Source organism: Lactuca serriola, chromosome 4 (assembly GCF_051521515.1).
Source record: "Lactuca serriola cultivar US96UC23 chromosome 4, Lser_US96UC23_V15, whole genome shotgun sequence".
Taxonomy (NCBI): Eukaryota; Viridiplantae; Streptophyta; class Magnoliopsida; order Asterales; family Asteraceae; genus Lactuca; species Lactuca serriola.
The window spans coordinates 174,725,158-174,746,590 of NC_136411.1; the positions used below are offsets into that span (position 1 = coordinate 174,725,158).

Genomic DNA, 21,433 nt, shown 5'->3' on the forward strand with positions numbered 1-21,433 from the left:
GATTTCTGTAAACCTTTTGGTCAATGAAGTTTCATGTTCTCAATCATGTGAAGTTTCATGTATGCTATCTAGTGAAGATACGATTAAATTTCTTCGGGAACAAATTGATTTATTAAAAAGAGAAGTTGAGGACCAGAGATATGAAGGATATCAACTCAGGAAAGGACAGAAACCCCTGAAGGCTGAATTAGAAGCAAAAACCAAGGAATTTAGGGAACTTCAGGAAGAGTATAGTAACAAGTGTGAACATTATGACTATATTAAGAGACAACTTGCTGCTTTAAATAAAGAACTTGACACTTTGAAAATTAAGTGTGGAAAAACAGACGTTAGTTTTAAAAATTATACTGTGTCAAGTGAGACAGTCGAGTCATTATTTGAAACCCAATTAAAATTCAAAGATAATAAAAACAAGGGTCTAGGGTATGATAGTGTTCCTCCACCTTTCAATCATAACTACACATCCATCCCTATGACAGGAAGAAATTGACAGGGAGGCACATCTTCAATATGGCAAACCAGCTGGATTTGTGTCAGGAGGTATTCATGTTGAATATACTAATGTTTCGACTTCATGTGCATGTAAAGTAGCAGAAGATGAGAAAAGGAGAGCACTACCGAACAAACCAATGACTCTTTGAACTCAGAATCTGTTGCTTCGAATTCTGTTACTCCTAACAAACCTGCCGTTGAGAAATACAGGCCTCCAATTCCAGCGCAACAGAGTGCTTATTGCAAGTGTGCATGTGGGAACAACAAGAAACGAGGCAAGGATACGCCACCAGGGGCAGGAAGAAACAACTTCCAAGTGAAGAAAAAGACATGTTTTCACTGTGGAACACCTGGACACATTGCCATAAATTGTCCTAATCGCGCATACGTTCCCTACTATGCACAAGGCTGGCAGAACGAGCCAAGAGGGATATTTCTCAAAAGAAACCCCTAGAGGTCACGTTCAGACAATGCCGAATGGAATGCCATGAAGGCCAAGAATTCAACTCCCAAGGCTAAGCATCGAACTCCCAAGGCTAAGCATCGAACTCCCAAGAACAAGAAGGGAATGCTGGCCCAGAAGTCTAGTTCAAGAGATGCTCCTGTGAAGCCAAGATCGTTTATGTTAAAGTCATCTAGGCAGACGACTTTAAGTTCCAAATCAAGTGCCGAGGCACCCATCGGATCGAACAAGAATTGGGTTAAACCCAACTACAAATGGGTTCCGAAGGCTCAATCTCCCAAATCTTCTAACGATTCTAATATTTCTATATCTTCTGTTTGTGATAAACAGGACATGTCATGGGAGAAAGTACCTTGCATTGATGAAAAAGGTCGACCCAGTTTCAAAATGGACTGGGTTCCAAAGACCAACTGATCCCGCTCTGTGCTGGAGCAGTTATGGAGGCATATCATCAGACTTCAGTTTGTTGGTAGTGGCTACTCCTGGCATATGATTGGGGACATCACTCAACTGTACAACATTCAGACCTTTGTTGAGAGTATGTGTCTTTTTGCAGGAAAGGAAGAAAGGAAGAGATCACAAATGGGGTTAGTGCTTAATGATATGAAGAATTTTTGGATCTGTTCTAAGATTATGCTTGCTGTTCTTAGACCTTCTGAATGCAGATTCAATCGGTGAATTACGGTTTGCGTTTTCTTCTCTATACTCCTGAGTTTTTCTTAAGTTGATTCGCTTTAAAGACTAATTTTTGTTTTAGGGTAATTTAACTTTGCGCATGTACTTTCGTTTCTCTTCTATGCACAAATTTAGGGGAGAAATAAAAACAAAACAAAAATTAGAAAATTTTAATTTTAAAAAAAAAATCCAAAAGCATTAGAAAATCAGAAAATCAAAAATATGGTGTTAATGGAATGTGCTTGCAGGAGATGTTTTGGGAAGTGATATAATCATGTGATAACAGACAATCTGAATATGTGTAAGGGACTGAATCTGAATTGTCTAGGCTCTGTGTTTGATGCGCTGGTAGGCACGAAAGATTTAAAGTGGACTTGACTAGGGAGAGTTGAACTTAATGAATTCAAGGACTTGACAAACTTTGACCTAATTAGATCCGTTTAGCCTGACTTCACGACGCTCGGATAGGTTGAGTAGGGAGATATACATGGGAATCTACCGGTCACATTAAATAACCCGTATCTAGAACTGTGGATTCACTTTTCCTCGATGTGCGGATTCTGTCATTAATTCCGGTTGGATGGGGCAACCGGTAAATTCCGATAAATTAGGTCTGTAGAAAATTGTTTTCTTTCTTTCTGTCTGTTAGTCATATGTTGCCTCCTCTGTGTGATCGGGAGATCCGACCTGGACTGTAATATATGCAACTCTATTTCTCTGCATATTATATCTATGGAATTCTTCTTATCTGTTAGCCATATGCTGTCTCCTTTGCGTGGCTACCAATCTGACCTGGAACACAGCATATGCAACCTTCTACTTCTCAATCCCTCTAAAACAATAAGTAATAGCAATCTGAATCTATCCTCTCTCCGAATGATTGTCTGCTCACCCGATGTAAGGAGTACTCTGGAAGTCCTTAATGGCTAGGGTATATCAGGAAGCGGGAAACACATTCTAGTACACTTAAAATTGAACACATACAGATTGTCTGTAGATCTCGCTGCTCAATTTAGGTGGACAACAATATCTTTGGTCGTCGTCAGCTGAATGGTCCTTAAGGAATATTATCTAGGAACTTAGGATCACATTGTCTTGTCACTTATAGTATGTCCTAATTTTTTTTACAATCTCTCGTATTTAAGTGGACCACAATACCGACGATTGACCATATCTATTCATGAAAGGAGAGGTACTGATAAACATATAAAGGCTGTCTAAAAACTTTGATCCCAAATCACTCTTAAAGTTAGCTATTATTTTTGTTTTTTTTAAGTTTGTTCATAGTGTTCTTCTAATTTAAATATTAGGGGAGAATTAAAATTAAAAAAAATCAATCAAACAAAAATAAAAAAAAAATTCAAAATCAAAAATAGTGTTATTTCTGTTGTACTTTTTGTTCTAAGTTTTCTTTTAGTTTTGTTTTGTCTTGAAAAGTGATTTCAGGTATAGATAAGACTCATGGAGTTTGTGTCGAAGATTTCTGAGCCAAGGATTCGTCTGTGAGCATCGAAGAATTCTCATTCGAAGGAGCAAGAAATGAAGATTATTCTTTCAACATTCAATCTGTCAACCCCAGAAGCAAGGTAAAGTAGAATTTGAAGATTATGTGACGGATTGTATTGAAGCTTCCTCAATCAGTCTACTGCTATCTATGAACCTGCTGAAGTGATCCATAAGATTTGTTCTCTCTGATGTTCTCTCTGAAGATTCTCAAGCTGAAAGCTCTATCTTTCAAGAATCAGTACGTCAAGCCTCCTCCCCCAATGGGCCTTCAATGTCAATTTCTGAAGAAAAGCCCAACTGCTCAAGATGAAGTCATTTATTGAAGATTCATCAAGTTCATCTTGAAGCTGTGAAGTCATCGAAGATAAACGCTGAAAGGTCAAGCCTTGAAATATGATAATGTTTAAAACAGACTCAGCGTCAGCATGTATCTCAGCATCAGCGCCAGCATGTCAGCAGCTCAGTTTGTAATAGTTTAGCTTACTCAGTGCTTTGTAACACAAATCTTGTATTTATCATGTTTCCTTAGTTATCTTGATTTATTAGCTGGCGTATCCCTGAATTGTAGGGATCGTCTAGAATTGCAGTATATATAATTTTGTATAGGTTTGTGAATGGTTACGCCTTTCACAAACCCTAATTGTCGCTTTGTGCACACGATAATCTCTTTGTGAGATTATCTTTCTTAGTGAAAGTTTTTCTTCGTGAATTTCTCTTGTTCTTATTCATAGTCATTATTTGATATTTCGATTGATCTAAAGGCCTCTTTAATTGGTATCAGAGCAGGTTTCTTTTATCAAACAAATGACTTCTTCTTCTTCATCAAACTCGTCAAATCATCCTTCTGCTAAAATCCCTCCTTTCGATGAAACTAACTTTGCTATGTGGAAAATAAAGGCTCTATATGCCTTGGAATCTGTTGATGAAGACATGCTGGACATCGTTGAAAAAGGTCCTTATGTTCCGATGTATCAGCCTCTTAAAAACAATGTTCCTGATGGCACTATGAAGAAAACTCCAAAAGAAAACTGGACGGAAGACGACAAGAGAAAACATGGTTTGGATGTTCGTGCTCGTGCCGCTATTAGCTACTCATTGCCATACAACTTCTTTGGGCTGGTTCAAAATTGCATCTCAGCAAAAGAGATGATGGATACGCTGACTGTATCTTTTGAAGGAACTGAAGAAGTCAAGGCTACTCAAATAAATGATCTTAACCGAAGGTATGAACATTTTTTTGCTAAGAAAGGTGAAACCTTGACTCAAACTTTTAACAGATTCAATACTCTTGTTAACGATCTTCGGAGACTAGATCAGTTGAAGCATAGAATTGTTCTAGTGCAAAAGTTTTTGGATTCTCTAGGTGCAGGTTGGGAGAATCATGTTGATGTGCTGAAAAACAGTGAGAAGATCAACTCTATGGACTTACAAAGTCTCTATGGAAATCTTCGATACTATGAAGAATCCAAGCTTCAAAGAAAGGAACTGATGAAGGATTCTCAGCGTGAATCTTCTATAGCCTTGTTCTCCAACAAAAAGCTTGTGGCAGACTCAGACACTGAAAGTGATTCAGACACTGATTCATCTAAAACTGACACTGATGATATTGAAAAGGTTGTAGCTAGTGCAGCCTTGATCGTGAAGACCTTTGAAAAATCAGGTCGAAACTTCTCAAAGTTTCAAAAGAAGATTGGTGGAAAGTTCTCAAAAGGGTCAGGAGCTGATAAAAGGCATGGTGCTGATAAGAAAGAGAAGGCTCAGTGCTTTAACTGTGGGAGCACTGATCATTTTGCAAAGGATTGTAAACAAAAGAAACAAGACACAGATGAATACTGGAAGCAGAAGTACAACAAGCTGATTGAGAAGCTGAAAGCTGAAAATTTGGAACATAAAGTGCTTGTAGCTGAAGAAGAAAAATGGAAAACTGATGAAGAGTCATCAGATGATGAAGTCAAGTGTCTCATGGTCAAAATAGAGGACCCGGATATTCCCGATAAAGACAAAAGTACTTTTGACACTGATATGTCTGATGCTGAAAATTCCAGGAAGCACAACATTGACTCTTCTTCAATGTACCAGGTTAAAAACTTTGTTTCCTATTCAATGAATGAAAAAATCAAAATGTTTGAGTATTTGGGTGTCATTAATTCTAAGAAGAATCAAACCATAAGAAACTTGCAAAATCAAATTGATCTTCTTGAAACTGATATATCCATAAAAAATAGCATTATTGAGTCCACTCAGGAAAATCTTAGAATTACCAGTTTGTCAAATTCATCCTTGTCTGCTGAAATTGACGATGTTAAAAATCTTTTGATCAAAGAACAAACTGTGCTTCACACTTGGGCAAAATCTCATAAGAATGCCAATTATATTATTTCAGCTCAAATTCCACATTCTTGTGAAAAAATTCTTGGGGGTAATTTTGTAGAAGCTGAAAAGGTTTTTAAATCACAAGAAAAGGAATCTGAGGTCTATTCCATGAATGAGATGAAAAAATAATTTCAAAAATAAGTTTGTCAGTAACTCTTTTATTAATCAAAGTTTAATTGATGAATACTGTACTATTAATTCTGATGGTATCACTGAGTGTAATGTTGAAATTACTGGAATTGATCCTACCTCTTATCCTACACATCTTGTTAGACCAACCCCTCTAACTGAGAATATTATTGCTTTTCCTATCTCTAATGGAGTGTTTCATGCTGTTCATGAACAACTCAAGCACTTCCCTGATTGCAATCCATCTGTGAATGAGTCAAAATCAGATACTGATATTTCATCTTCTAACACTGATCAAATTCCTTCTGACACTGAACTCAGTCGTGACTCAGTGGTAAACAAAAGGACTCAAAGCTCTATTGGTGAATCTTACATATCAAAATGTGTTAAATCAAAAAATTTGCTCACCAAGAAGAACTTTGGAACTAGAGTTTGTTACAGATGTGGTGACTCCTCTCACAAGATCAGTGAATGTTCTTTTGATAAATCATCCTCAAGAGCTGAAAATATTAAAGTTAGGAATGAAAAATGGACTCTTAAGTCAAACTCTTTAAACTGTCTTCCTAAGGAGTGTTATAATTTATTATCAAATAACTTTGTGAATGACCCATCTTCGAATGGGTCAGTGTGTTCTAACTAGTTTCTCAGCACTGCAGGGTCAGGAGCATCTTTGGTACTTAGACAGTGGTTGCTCAAGGCATATGACAGGATCAGAGTCTCTCCTGGAAGATTATGTTGAGAAAACTGGTCCTGCAGTTACTTATGGAGACAATGGAAAGGGGTTCACTAAGGGATATGGAAACATCAAATGCAATAACGTGGTTTTCCAAAATGTTTCATATGTTAAGGGTCTCAAACACAACCTTATTTCTATCAGTCAGTTGTGTGATGCTGACTATGAAGTTCACTTTACAAAGAAAGAAGGCAGAGTTGTAAACACTGACAAGAACATCATACTCTCAGCAAGTAGAAAAGATGATATATATGTTCTTGACATGTTCTCAAGTGACAAGGCACTGATGCATTGTTTCTTTACAAAGTCTCAGACGAATCTTAGCTGGATTTGGCACAAAAGGTTTTCTCATCTGAACTTCAAGAATCTATCTAAGATATCTAATCAAGACCTAGTTAGAGGGCTCCCAAAATTCAGCGTTGTGAAAGACAAGATGTGTTCAGCGTGTGAACAAGGAAAACAAACCAAGTCCTCTTTCAAACCCAAGTCATGTTCCAGCATATCAGTCCCTCTTCATCTACTCCACATGGACTTGTTTGGACCTATTCCTGTTCGTTCTCTAGGTGGAAATAAGTATACTCTAGTGGTCGTTGATGAGTTCACTCGATTTACATGGGTAATTTTCTTGAAGAAGAAAAGTCATGCTGCACAGGAAATCATCTCACTGATTTGTAAAAATGAGACACTGACAGGTCTTAAAGTTAAGCAACTAAGAAGTGATCATGGCACTGAGTTCCGAAACTCAACTCTTGAAGAATTTTGTGATCATAAAGGAATTGGACAAAACTTCTCAGCTCCTCGTACTCCTCAGCAAAATGGTGTTGCTGAACGAAGAAATAGAACACTGATTGAGGCAGGAAGGACCTTGATGATCCATGCTGGTCTTCCTATGTCGTTTTGGGCTGAAGCTGTCAATACAACATGTTTTACTTAGAATCGATCTCTAATTCACAGGATTCACAAGAAGACTCCATATGAAATGCTGAAAGATCGAAAACCAGATGTATCCTTTTTTCATGTGTTCGGATGTCTTTGCTATATTCTAAATCAGCATGACCCAAGATCCAAGTTTGAACCTAAGGCTGATAAATGTATTTTTGTTGGGTACTCATCTATTTCAAAGGCTTTTCGTGTTTTTCATGTGAACAGGCAATGTGTTGAAGAATCCATTCATGTGAAGTTTGATGAGGAATCATACACTGATGAAAAAGTCACTCATTCTCCTTCTATCTTTCAAGAGCTTCTCTCTTGTCCATTCGATGAATCAACTTGTGCTGAGGAGAAGTCCGATTCTTCTGATCCTATCATTCCAGTTCCATGTCCCTTGAGTCAAGATACTACAGCCACATCAGCAGATAACTCATTAGATGCTGATGAAACCCTTGAAGCTGAAGACTCTCCTGGAACTGATAATGTGTCAGTGTCTATCTCTCCGGAATCAGCATCAGTCATTGAACATTGAGATCATCCTGTTGATCGAATTATAGGGAATATTCATGATGGTGTCTGAACCAGATCTAGTGTACTTAATAACTTTTGCATGTATGTTAACTTTGTTTCAATGATCTTACCTGATAAAGTATATACAGCTCTTCAAGATGCTGATTGGATCAAAGCCATGCAAGAAGAACTGAATGAGTTTAAAAGGCACAAAGTTTGGACTCTTGTCCCAAGACCATCTGGGAAGTCTATCACTGGAACTCGCTGGGTCTATTGTAACAAGGTTGATAAAGATGGAATCATCACTCGCAACAAGGCAAGGCTTGTAGGTCAAGGGTTTACTCAGATTGAATCTATCGACTACGGGGAAACTTTTGCCCCAGTTGCTCGCATTGAAGCTATCAGGCTGTTTCTCGCATACACATCCTACATGAACTTCATTGTCTATCAGATGGATGTGAAAACAGCATTCCTTCATGGTGTGTTAGAAGAAGAAGTGTTCCTAAATCAGCCCCCAGGCTTTGTGGACAAAGATCATCCTGATTACGTGTACCGGTTAGATAAAGCTGTTTATGGACTGAAGCAAGCTCCCAGGGCTTGGTATGAGACGCTGACATCGTATCTGCTTGAAAATGGATACAGACAAGGAGCAATCGACAACACTCTCTTCATCAAAAACAAAGGCTCAGATATGGTTCTTGTTTAAATTTATGTCGATGACATTATTTTTGGCTCTCCAAATGAGACACTGAGCAAGGAATTTGCAGAGATCATGTCTCAAAGGTTCGAAATGAGCATGATGGGAAAGATGACCTTTTTCTTAGGTCTTGAGGTTCAGCAACAAAAGACAGGTATTTCCATTTGTCAAAGTAAATATATTTCTGACCTGCTTGTTAAGTATTCTCTCAGTGACTGCAAACCAGCCTCTACCCCAGTATCTAAGACTGATAAGCTACACGCTGATCCAACTGGAACTGATGTCAATCACTCTCTGTATCGAGGAATGATTGGATCCCTCTTATATCTCACAGCAAGTCGTCCTGATACCATGTTTGGAACCATTCTCTGTGCTCGATTCCAAGCTAATCCCAAAGAATCTCACCTCATGGCTGTCAAACGTATTTTTCGATACTTAAAGGGAACTCAAAACCTTGCGCTGTGGTATCCTCGCGACTCAGCATTTGAACTTTATGGATACACTGACTCAGATTATGCAGGATGCAATTTAGACAAAAAGAGTACATCTGGTGGATGTCACTTCCTTGGCAACCGTCTCATCAGCTGGTCTAGCAAGAAGCAAACATCAGTTGCCATCTCAACTGCAGAAGCTGAGTATGTTGCCGCTGGGAGATGCTGTGCTCAGCTCTTATGGATTCAAAATCAGCTTCTTGACTATGGGTTCAAGTTCTCAAAGACTTCCATCTATTGTGACAACACCAGTGCCATTCAGATCACACAAAATCCTGTTCAGCACTCAAAGACAAAGCATATCGAGATCAGACATCACTTCATCAGAGATAACGTTGAAAAAGGAAAAGTTGTTCTTGAACATGTCAAGACTTCGAAGCAACTTGCTGATATCTTCACAAAGGCACTGGATTCTCAATCAACTGCTTACATTATTGGAGAGCTGGGAATGATTTCCTTGTAATTGATTTTGATGTTTAATTGGACTAATGTTTGATTTTGTCTTATAAGCTGATGTACATTGTGCTGATGATGACATACTGATGATATTTGCTACTGAGCACTTTGGTTTGATTTCTTATCTCTATCTCTTCCTCAAATCTTCTAAATAAAAGTTGAATGATTCACTGTATTAAACCATACACTGATAACGACTTGAAACTCTTTGCCGATGGTTAGATCAAAACCCCAAGATCTATCACACGCAACTACCCCTTCTTACCAATCTTACACTGATTCTATGATTTAGTGTGCCAAAACACACACTGATGAGAATCTAAAATCTTTGCCGATGGTTAGATCAAAACACCAAGATCTATCACACGCAACTACCCCTTCTTACCAATCTTACACTGATTCTGTGATTCAGTGTGCAAAAAACACACGCTGATGAGAGTCTAAAAATCTTTGCCGATGGTTAGACCAAAACACCAAGGTTTATCACACGCAACAATCCATTCTTTACCCTCCTCTTATTCAGTGTCTAAGGATTTAGTAAGATAAACCACTCGCTGATGAAGTCACAAAACCCTGTGCCGATGGTTAGATAATTTAACTAGTATCTATCACACACACCACTCTCCTTGCTAGCCCTGAATAAGCAAGTTGTACCTTGAATTGACGGAGAAATATCTTCAGCATGTAACTCTTGTGACACTGAGCTCAGCGCTTCTGCAAACACTGATTGACGTTTCACATTCAGTCAACGGCTCCTTTATCCAACGGCTATATTCTGCTCTGACAGGTTGTTACGATGCGCCGTTATCGTTAATGACGATAATCAAGCAGATCTGAAGATAATCATCACCTTTTTAATGAAGATAATCATTACCTTTTAAAAACCCCTTTTATTCCATATTTAAAACTCTTTCTCCCTTGGTTTAATTTTTCCTTGCAAAAAAAACCTTGAACTTCTTTCAAAAACCCTAGAATTCTCAAATTCTCTCCAATGGCGGCATCTCTGTTTCCATACTCCTCAACCTCTCGAAGGGTCATTCCTGCCCCAAACTCTCCTCCTCTTCCCATTCACATCAAGGCCACCAATGTAGTCTTCAACCCAGACATTCCAGAGGTTCATCGAGGTCTTGGACTCGAAGATTTCGTCAATTTCTTGGCTTCTTGTCGCCTTCGATATGCAATCAGCGATGTACCATCTGAGTTCTTCCCAGAACAAGTATGTGAGTTCTACTACACTGCAACCGTTAATGAGGAAAACAACGCCATCACCGGAACCATTGGCCATGGAAGACACTCCGTCTTCATCACCGCAGAACTTCTCAGTGCTACTTTAAGGTTACCAATTTTCGAACCCTTCTCTGAACCCCCAACTATTGAAAGATGTAAACGCATGTTTGATCAACTGGGCTATGATCACTCAAAGGCTGGTACTCGATCAGCTCATATTTTGCGTCAGTGCATGACCCCAGGCTGGAAGTTTTTCACTGGAGCTCTATGCAAGTGTGTGGGTCACAAGTCTCGTAACCAACTGAGCAACTATGAGCAACAAGTTGTCTGCTCCCTTCTTCTCAACAAAAGATTAGATTATGGGGCACTATTCTTTGATCAGCTTGTTCAGCTTCTACGTGCAAATGTGCGTGCTGATCATGTTCCCTTTCCACGCTGGATTGCCCTGGTGTTCGATAAATTCTTCGCTGCTGACTACTTTTCTCACTCTGGGAATCCAATCCAATGCCCTCGAATGTCAGTTCGTATGTATCAGGATAATCCTTTGGATACTGACATTGGAATCTCCGATTGTAGGGATCGTCTAGAATTGCAGTATATATAATTTTGTATAGGTTTGTGAATGGTTACGCCTTTCACAAACCCTAATTGTCGCTTTGTGCACACGATAATCTCTTTGTGAGATTATCTTTCTTAGTGAAAGTTTTTCTTCGTGAATTTCTCTTGTTCTTATTCATAGTCATTGTTTGATATTTCGATTGATCTAAAGGCCTCTTTAAACGCTGAAGCCAAGCTCCCATTGAAGATTGACAAGAAAAGCTAGCTACTTTTTAGGGGGAGCTTGTTGGTTAATTAAGAAAAGAAAGCTATAAACCAAGGGGGAGATTGTTGGGTCAAAATATGGTTTATACTTTGCTTTTTTGGGCAATTCTATTTTTATGTAATATTTTATTAGCTTACAGTCTAGTTTACGGCCAGGTGGGGTTTACGGTTGAGTTTACGGCCGTAAACCCATTTACGGCCCATGTCCACCAAGCCCATGTTCCCCTTGTATAAATATAGGTGTTAGGGTGTGAGGAACAGATTGATGAACAGTAGAGAGTTTACGGCGCATAGAGATAAAAACGAGTGTGTGTGAATGTTGTATTTGGATCTACATTCTAATCATCAAATAATACAAGATTCATCATCTTCTTCTTCTCCTTCTCTTCTATTTGATCTGACATCATCCGTTTGATCGGGATTCCGCACCATCAAACGGATCTGATTGATACACAGGCAAATTAGGGACTTACAAATCTTATTATTCTAAAAGTTCATAGTCGGTTATAATTATGGGAGCAATTATGAAATAAGACTCATATGAATTAAATTGGTTGACTTTCATTGGATGAACGTAGACAATGGGTTGTAACTATGTTTCATAAGTACTTTTCAAATAACTAGTATTGAATTGACCTGCATGAAGATCATCTCATGGATTGCTATCATGAATGATACTTAATTAAAAGGTACTATCTTTGTATCCTTAACACCTGAGATACATAGTGGGACGTAAGTGTCGGGAGTATTGTGCTTAGATATTGTTAAACACTGGTCCTTAACCGGGCAGTTATAAAATCTATTTTCGGGTATGGTATGAACTATGCAAGAGGCTTACATACTCAATAGGGGAGTTGTTCCTCTTATGTGTTGAGAGTTATACATCTAAGGTGTCTTACCAAAAATTTAACACCATATGAGATTGATTGCGACCTGTATCTCATGTTTAACATGATGTCAGTGACAAAGGGATAACTGATAAACTTACCTTATATACACCAATTACAGCTTGGAGTTTTTTTGGGAACTGGGCATTATTAGAATGGCACAAAGTCTTATGTTGATGGGGGCAGTAAAATGTTGTTGGATGTTCACTACTGCCTATATCAGTCTAATATGAATATTGTGCAAATGGGAGATTTACAGATCTAGTATGCTCAAGAATCATATTAAAGTGATATTGTTAATTAATATATGATACAAAAGGGTTACACTAAGAACAACACTATACAACTGATTATTTATTAGAAATTGGTTTTAATAAATATTCAATAAACTCTTATAATTAAATTGGAAATTATTTATTTCTAGGAAATAGTCATTTTCATTAGCAAGTAATATTACATAATTCATACGGTATGAATTAATAAGTCATGTACAACATTTTGGACTAGATAAATTCTTTTATCTTTTGCCAAAAAGTTAAGTTTATATTTGATAAACTTGGTTTATAAAATATAAAGGTTTTTTCTTCTTCCTTTTATTGTTTTCGAAAAATAAGAGTAAAAAGAAAAGAGTATGGCTTCATGTTATTTTATTCAAAAGAAATATCTTACCATACAAGCATGGGGTACATGGTGTTCTAATGACAACAAATGGCTTAAATGGTTAAGAATTTGTGTGTAAAAGAGCTAATTTATGAATGATTTGATCACTTTCTTCTCTTCCATACACAAATCGTAACATGCATGTTAGGGTGTCTTCTCTCTTACTTTTGATCATATCTTGAAGAACACTTGATTCTTGATGCTCTCTTTATGTTCTTATATTGATAAGAATATGAAGCTTAAGAGTCTTAAGAGTTTTATAGAAAAAAAAGTAGCATTCTATATCAAGTTGATATATTGTTGGTGTCTCTAAACTTAATCATTCTTTGTCAACTTCCAAGTCTCCCAAGAGGATCCAAAGAACTACAAAGCTTGTTATTTCGTTATCTTCTTCTTTGGTTGGTTTTGTTTTCTTTCCAAACTTTTCAACATGATCCTTGGTGGGGTATAAACTTGTTTTATGTAATTCAAATTATCAAGTCTTCCATTGCTAAATTGTATGTTTTTTAAACTAACTTTTGAATAAAAACTCAACAATATATGTGGTGTTATTGATTTTTAATAAGTCATAACAGTTAAATAACTGCACCTTTGAATAGGTTTTGGTGAAACAAGAGTTGGGTCGAGATTTCACTGGATTGGAACAAGTTCTAGTCAACGTCAACAAGGTGAGTAGTTTAACTTCAACTCAAAGTATGAGTTATGTTGTATTACTTGAGGATATATAATTTGTTATGTTGTTAGAAGATAATTTCTTTGGAAATATTATATGAGTATTTTATTAAGACTTATAGAGAGTATAAGTCTACTATGTTAAGAATATACCAAGAGAAGGGTATTGCATTGGTGGAGTAATATATGAGTTTTTAACATGAATCCTTTTATAAAGTCATAAACCTCTTATTGAGTTATAAGTTGGTATTATGATAAACAATGTAAAACTTTGAAAATATGATAATATGATATATGTTGTAATTAAATTATTCACTAAGCTTATGATTATATTATGAGTATGGTTTGTGTTAAAGATGTAATATTAACCAAAGAAAAGGAAAGGCAGTGATGGAAAAATAATAGTTTGTTTATATATGACTATTATCTTTTGTATAAAATGTTGTAACACCAAACAAATCTTGGGTATGGTTTTAGAATGTATTGTGTTTATTAGTTAAGTTTGTAATACTTAACTAAATCCAAAGTTTTGATGTATAATATTTGGAAAAAGTTTATGTATATTTTGGATATATTATGTTCAGAGAATATGGTTGTTACAAGTTGGTAGTATAGCAATAGTTTAAGTGAACTGAATCCTTGAGTGTGGATTCTCGACTTGAAATGTTGTTAGAGAAAATATTGGTAGCCTAGAGAGGCAGTAGAATGAGTATGAGTATGAGTGTATATATATATATATATATATATATATATATATATATATATATATATATATATTCAAAGAGGTGGTCAACCAGGATTACAAGGCTCATTACACCAGCCAGAAGTACCACCCGAACAACCACTCAATTTCAAGTAAACAATTGCTACAGAGGTAGAAAAGGCTATAAAAGAGATTCTTCTACTATGATTGCACCATAAATTGAGACAGCTGCTAAATTGATACATGATCAGCCATAAATAATGGAAGGATAGGGTGAGACTGGAGGACTAGAAGGTACTAGTATTAGAAGGAAAGTTAGGTGCACTTATAAAGATTTTGTTGATTATAAAGCTACTGAATTTCATGGAAATATTGATCCGGTTCTAGCTATAACCTGGCTAACTCATATAGAGAAAATGTTTCAAACCATTAAATGTTTAGAAGGAGATAAAGTTGATTTTGGTACAAATGTGTTTAAAGATGAAGCTCACTTTTGGAGGGAAATGGTTTGTAGTACACTAGGAAGAAAGTCTAGCACGAGCCTTGAGTTGGAAACAATTTAAAACTAAGTTCACTGAAGAATATTGTTCCAGGATAGCTACAAAACAGATGGAAGAGGATTTATTCATTTACATCAAGGAGTAAGGTCAGTCCAAGCTTATACGGTTGAGTTTAATGAGAAAGCAAAGTTCTCACGACATCAAGTAGTTATTGAAGAAAGAAAGATTGATCTCAATTTATGGGGTTAAGAACTCACATACAAGAATTTCTACACACACATACTATTATTACCTTTCGCCAAGTAGTGGAACTAACTAACAAATGAGAACTTGAATTATACCGACATGAGAAAGAAGAGGGAGTTGTAAGACATGAAAATCAACAAAAAAAGGAAATGGGAAGCAAAGCCAGGAGAATATTTTAAGAATAATTTTGGATTAAAGTCCTAAACTGATCCATAGAAAGGGAATGAGAAATGGTGTGAAAAGTGTTGCAAAAAGCATACTGGAAATTGAGACATTTCTTCTATGAGTTTCAAATGTTATAAGTGTGGAAAATCAGGGCATACGGCAAAAGATTGTCCCGAAAGTAGTGTTACTTGTTCAATTATGGATATAAAGGGCATATTCATGTTAATTGTCCTCGTGTTGCAAAGGTAAAAGTTGAAGATCAAAGTGGTGGGTCACAAGTTAATCGGGGAAATGTTTGTGAGGATCGATGAAATGAATGAGGGAGTGTACATGGTCACGCTTTTCAAATGATGGTGGAAGAGGTTAAAGAGAAATTGAATTTCGTGTCAAGTATGTTCACTCTGAACTCAATACCTGTACATGTATTGTTTGATCATGGAGCTTCTTTTTGTTTGTGTCAACCTCGTTTGTTCAAAAATTGATTGCTTCTTTAAGCCCATTAGATGAAATCATTTTATGGAACTATCTTTCCTGTTGACTTAAAACCAATTACTACTCGTGAGTTTGATTGAACAATAGGAATGGATTGGTTGTCATTCAATCATGGTCATATTCTATGTGATGAGAAGGATTTAGTAATTAAAGCTCCAAATGGTTCACAAATCAAAGTACAGGGTGAAAAACGTTGTGAAAGAATCCATGTGATCTCAATGGAAAAAGTTTGAAAGGGTATTAATAATGGAGAAACATTATAACTCGCATATGAGATGCAATCAAGTTTAAAGAAACAAGAAGTATGTGAGGTGGAGATAGTTAGAGATTTTCTTGAAGTATTTCCGGATGAATTTCCAGGAGTATTACCTGATTGATAAATAGAGTTTGTTATTAATTTAATACTAGGAGTAAGCCTTATAGCTCATATGCCATATCGGTTCGGCCCGCCAGAAATTGGAGAGTCGAAGATGCAATTACAAAAGTTATTGGATCGTGGTTTGTAAGACCTAGTTTGTCTTCTTGGGGTTCCTCTATTTTATTTGTAAAGAAGAAAGAGATGTCGATGCGTATGTATATTGATTATCGAGAATTAAATAAAATCACAATAAAGAACCGATACCCTTTACCGAGAATAGATGTGTTATTTGATCAACTAAAAGGGGTGAGTTTTTTTTTTCAAAAACCGATCTATGATAGGGGTATCATCAATTAAAGGTATGAGAAGGAGATATCTTGAAGACAACATTTCGTACCCATTATGACCATTATGAGTTTTTGGTAATGTCGTTCGGATTGACAAACGCACCCACGAACTTCATGGATTTAATGAATAGAGTGTGTCGTCCATTTTTGGACAAATTTATCATAGTGTTTATAGATGATATTCTTATTTACTACTCGATTAGGGATGAGCTTAAAATCCACATAGAACAAATATTGCAGCTTCTTTAAAACAGAAGTTATATGAAAAATTCTCGAAATGTGAATTTTAGCTGAAAGAGGTTTTCTTGGGCATTGCATTAGCGAAGCAGGTGTGAAAGTAGATCCTATTAAAATCAAAGTTGTTATGGAATGGGAACTGCTGAAAAAGCCAACAGAGATACGCAAGTTTTTGTGTTTAGCAGGATACTATCGTCAATTTATTGAAGGTTTCTCAACTATAGCAATTCCGTTGACAAAGTTGACACGAAAGATAGAAAAATTCATTTAGACAGAATTGCAGCAGCATGCCTTTCTGCATCTTAAAAAGGTATTATATGAAGCACCGATATTGGCCTTACTGCAAGGTGGAGGAGACTTTGTTGTTGTATTGACACTTTGAGTGTGGGATTAGGATGTGTTTAAGTGCAAAGAGGTAGAGTAATTGCATATGCATCAAGACAGCTAAAGCCAACAGAACAAGTTTATCTGGTACACGATCTGGAGTTAGCAGCAGTGGTGTTTGCATTGAAAATATTTAGGAGTTATCTTTAAGGCATCAAATTTAAGATATATATTGATTATAAGAGTTTAAAATACTTGTTTGATCAGAAAGAGTTAAATCTGATACAACAAAGGCGGATGGAGTGATTGAAGGTTTATGAGTGTGAAATATTATATCATCCCGGAAAAGCCAATGTAGTGGTGGATGCATTAAGTCAAAAAAGAGCCAACAATTCAAGTAAAGTCTGCTCTAATGGGAATTTCTAGTAAATTACCCGATTTAAAACGAGAAGCATAGATAGAGGCTCAAAAACCTGAGAGGATAAAAAACGATAAAATGAAAGGATATATATCCATATTGGAAGATGATAGAAGAGGTTTGAAAAGTTTTATATGACAAGTTTGGGTCCGTAAATTTAGCAATGCACGAAAGATGATATTAGATGATGCACATTGCACTCGGTATTCTGTTCTCCCCGGGAGTACAAAAGTGTATCATACTTTGAAGTCCATGTATTGGTGGCCCGGAATGAAAAGAGAAGTGGGGAAATATATGGAAGAATGTCTTACATGCTTACAAGTAAAGTCAAATCATCAAAAACCTTAAGGTGAAGTACAACCATTACCAATTTCGAAAAGAAAATGGGACAAAATTACTATGGACTTCATTACGAAGTTGCTTCGAACCTCGAGCGGGTATGATTCCATTTGGGTTGTAGTTGATCGCCTAACTAAGTCAGCCAAATTTTTACCAAGGTTATAAATAACGTTAGGAGTGACTTAATGGCAGTATTAAGCCTCAAGTTTTTACGAGTTGTGGAGAGCTACGTCGTTTGTAACGCTTGACTTAAAGTAGAAATTTTGTATATAATTAACAATTCTATATATCTTTCTACTATTATTCATGTTTATATCCATATATGACTTAAGGCGGCATTTTGTTAAAGCTTGACGACAAGTACAATCCTTAGAGCCATATCGTGGCATGGCGAAGCCATGAAGAGCTTTTTAGAACCTTGATTTTTACCAATAACAGAAACTTATACTACCGATACATTAGCCAAAAAGTATATTGGTGAAGTAGTAAGAAGAAACACAATTCCTACTTCTATAGTATCAGATAGAGATAGTCGATTTACTTTGAGGTTTTGGCAAAGTTTTCAAGAAAAAATGGGCTCAAAAGTGTTAATGAGTACTGCATATCATTCGCAAATTGATGGGAAAAGTGAGAAAACTATTCAAACATTAGAGGATATGTCGAGAGTATGCATAATAGATTTTGGAGGAAGTTGGATGATCATTTACCCTTAGTAGAGTTTACATATAATAATAGTTACCATTCGAGCATACAAATGACACCATATGAAGCTTTATTTGAGGCACCGTGTAGAACCCGCATTTGTTGGACAGAAGCTGAAGAGAAACAGCTTGCTAAACTCGACGTTGTAGAAGAAACAGAAAGAGAAATTAAAGAGATTCGAGAAAATATGAGAGTTGTTCAAGATCGCCAAAGACATTATTCAAACAAGCATCGAAAATCAATAAAATTCCAAGTCGGGGATACGGTAACGTTAAAAGTATCTCCATGGAAGGGTGTATTCCATTTTGGAAAAATGGGAAAACAAAGTCCTCGATTTATTGTACAATTTGAATTACACATAGAATTAGAAAAGTTGCATATCGACTTAAATTACCAAATGAATTTGAGGGTATTCACGATGTATTTCATGTGTCTTTTCTAAGAAAGACATTATCTAACAAGTCACAAGAAGTACCGTTGAATGAGATAGAGATAAATGAGAACTTAAGGTGTCAGGAACAACCGGAAGAAATATTGGATAAAAGAGATACAAAACTATGAGATAAAAAACAGGACTTGTGAAAATCAAGTGGCGACATCATGGAGGAGCAGATGTTAACATGGGAACCCGAGGAAGAATTTAGAGTTAAGTACCCACACTTGTTTAAATAGATTTTAGAGATGAAATCTTTTGGAGATGAGGATAACTTGTGTAACTTGTTTTATTAGAATGAACTATAAGTAATAAATAAGTGATAGTGTAAAATTTTATATGTGAGTATGTTAAAGTGAGTAAACTATAATAGAAATGTTCAGACCAAAAAGGGTATTTTGGTCATTTTGAGTAAATGATGAAATCAAAGATATTGGTGAAATCTTTCTTGATATAAATAAATGTAGTGTTTATAATGAAGTTTTAGTATAAAATGTATAAGTATATGTAATAAATTTTGATAAAAATATTGATAAAAGTATTTAGACCAAAGATGGTATTTTTATCTTTTGGTGTAATTATGAATTTGAATAGAGCTTTATGTGAGTGATAAAGGAATGCTGTGATTTTCAAGTATGAATAATTTCTTAATGGAAAAGACTTAATGCATTAGGAGTGGGAAAAGTGAATGAGGTTAAAACAAGAAAATTATGAATAAATGCTAAAATTGAGTACTCACGACGTGATAGAGATATTGTCACGACGTGAGGCCATAACGATGATTTGGTTGACGTAAGTTGAATAGTGAGGGCAACATACTTTGCAATAGTCACAACGTGATGCAAATAGGTAACGACGTGAGAAAATAGGATGCTATTTCCTTTTTTAACAAAACCTTTTTAGTGACGGACCAGAAGTGTCATAAATAAAATGAAAACGACGATGTGGTGAGTTAATTGGGCCACGATGCGACAAATGTGTTGTCTCGACGTGACGACATGATGAGTCAAATTAGATAAAAAAAGGATGAGAGTTCCTTATAAGCTCTTATTTCCTTACACTCGATCCATAATAGGAAGATACGAAGATTAAGATCTTTTGGTCGAATTTTAAAGGAGAAAGAAGAAGAGATTAAGGAGAAACTATTAAGGTATTGATTTTTACTTCTATAACCATGAGTAAGTTTCATATGAGTTGAATATGTGAATTAGGGAAAATTTGAGTTTAGGATAATTACCCTAATCATAACAACTAATTTCTTTTATGAGATTCTAATGAGTAATAGCAACTAGAAGTAATAATTACATGGTTACAAGTGTATGGAATGAAAATAACAATAAATTTTGTGAAATTGGAGATGAATTGTCATGAACCCTAAAACTTTAAATTTGTGATTTTGGTGAATAGATTTTCTAACAGACATAATATGAATACATAGATGATTTGTATGATATATAAGAATGAAGTGAGTGTTTGAAACTTGTGTTACACATAATTGAGTATTATGGGATATATATATATATATATATATATATATATATATATATATATATATGGTGTATAATATTTTTAAAAAGTTTATGTCTAATTTGTATATTATTTAAGTTTAAAACTTATGTTACACATAATTGGGTATGGTTTTAGAATGTATTGTATATATTAGTTAAGTTTGTAATACTTAACTAAATCCAAAGTTTTGATGTATAATATTTGTAAAAAGTTTATGTGTATTTTGGATATATTATGTTTAGATAATTAGGTTGTTACATGAAGTCTCAAAGTGAATGTCAATACTTTATGAATTTTATCGATGATTATTCAAGGAAGACCTAGGTGTACTTTCCGAAGAAAAAGAACGAAGATGAAGTGTTCGGGCGGTTCAAGGAGTGAAAGACTATGATTGAAAAACATAATAGGAACCAAGTCAAGTCACTCAAAATAGAAAATGGGTTGGAGTTCTGCAAGGCTTCGTTTGACGACTTTTGCAAAATAGAAGGTATAGAGAAGCATCACACTTTATGGCTAACACCACAGCAAAATGGAGTGGCAGAATAGATGAACCAAACATTGTTGGAACCTGTTCAATACATGCGATTATCTGCTGATTTATTGGAGCAATTTTGGGCAGAAGCAGTCAACATTGCATGTTATTTGCCGAATAGTTCTCCATCAAATGTAACTAATTGTAAGACTCCACAAGAGGTGTGGTATGGTAGTGTCACAATTAGGGTTGGGATGGCGATTCATGTGCAATTTTTTTTCCTCTATGTAACCTTGCAACATCAAATTAGTGAAATTCGAACTACAATGTTATTTGAATACTTATGAGCGTACATTTAGAATCAAGCTGAAATAGCCTCATGCAAGCCCAAAACTTGATCCAATAGCCCAGCCCAATCAATTTTAGGCCTTGACCCAAGAATTCTCGGCCCAAACACCCTAGGCC

At 35.9% G+C, this 21,433-nt stretch overlaps 1 protein-coding gene across 1 annotated transcript; it reads left to right on the forward strand.

Moving 5' to 3' along the window:
- Positions 1–18,606: 18,606 nt before the first annotated feature.
- On the forward strand, positions 18,607–19,115 carry LOC145099017 (uncharacterized). Its single transcript, XM_079036605.1, has 2 exons — positions 18,607–18,824; positions 18,917–19,115. Exons 1-2 carry the CDS (start codon positions 18,607–18,609, stop codon positions 19,113–19,115), a joined length of 417 nt encoding a protein of 138 aa, XP_078892731.1.
- Positions 19,116–21,433: the final 2,318 nt, after the last annotated feature.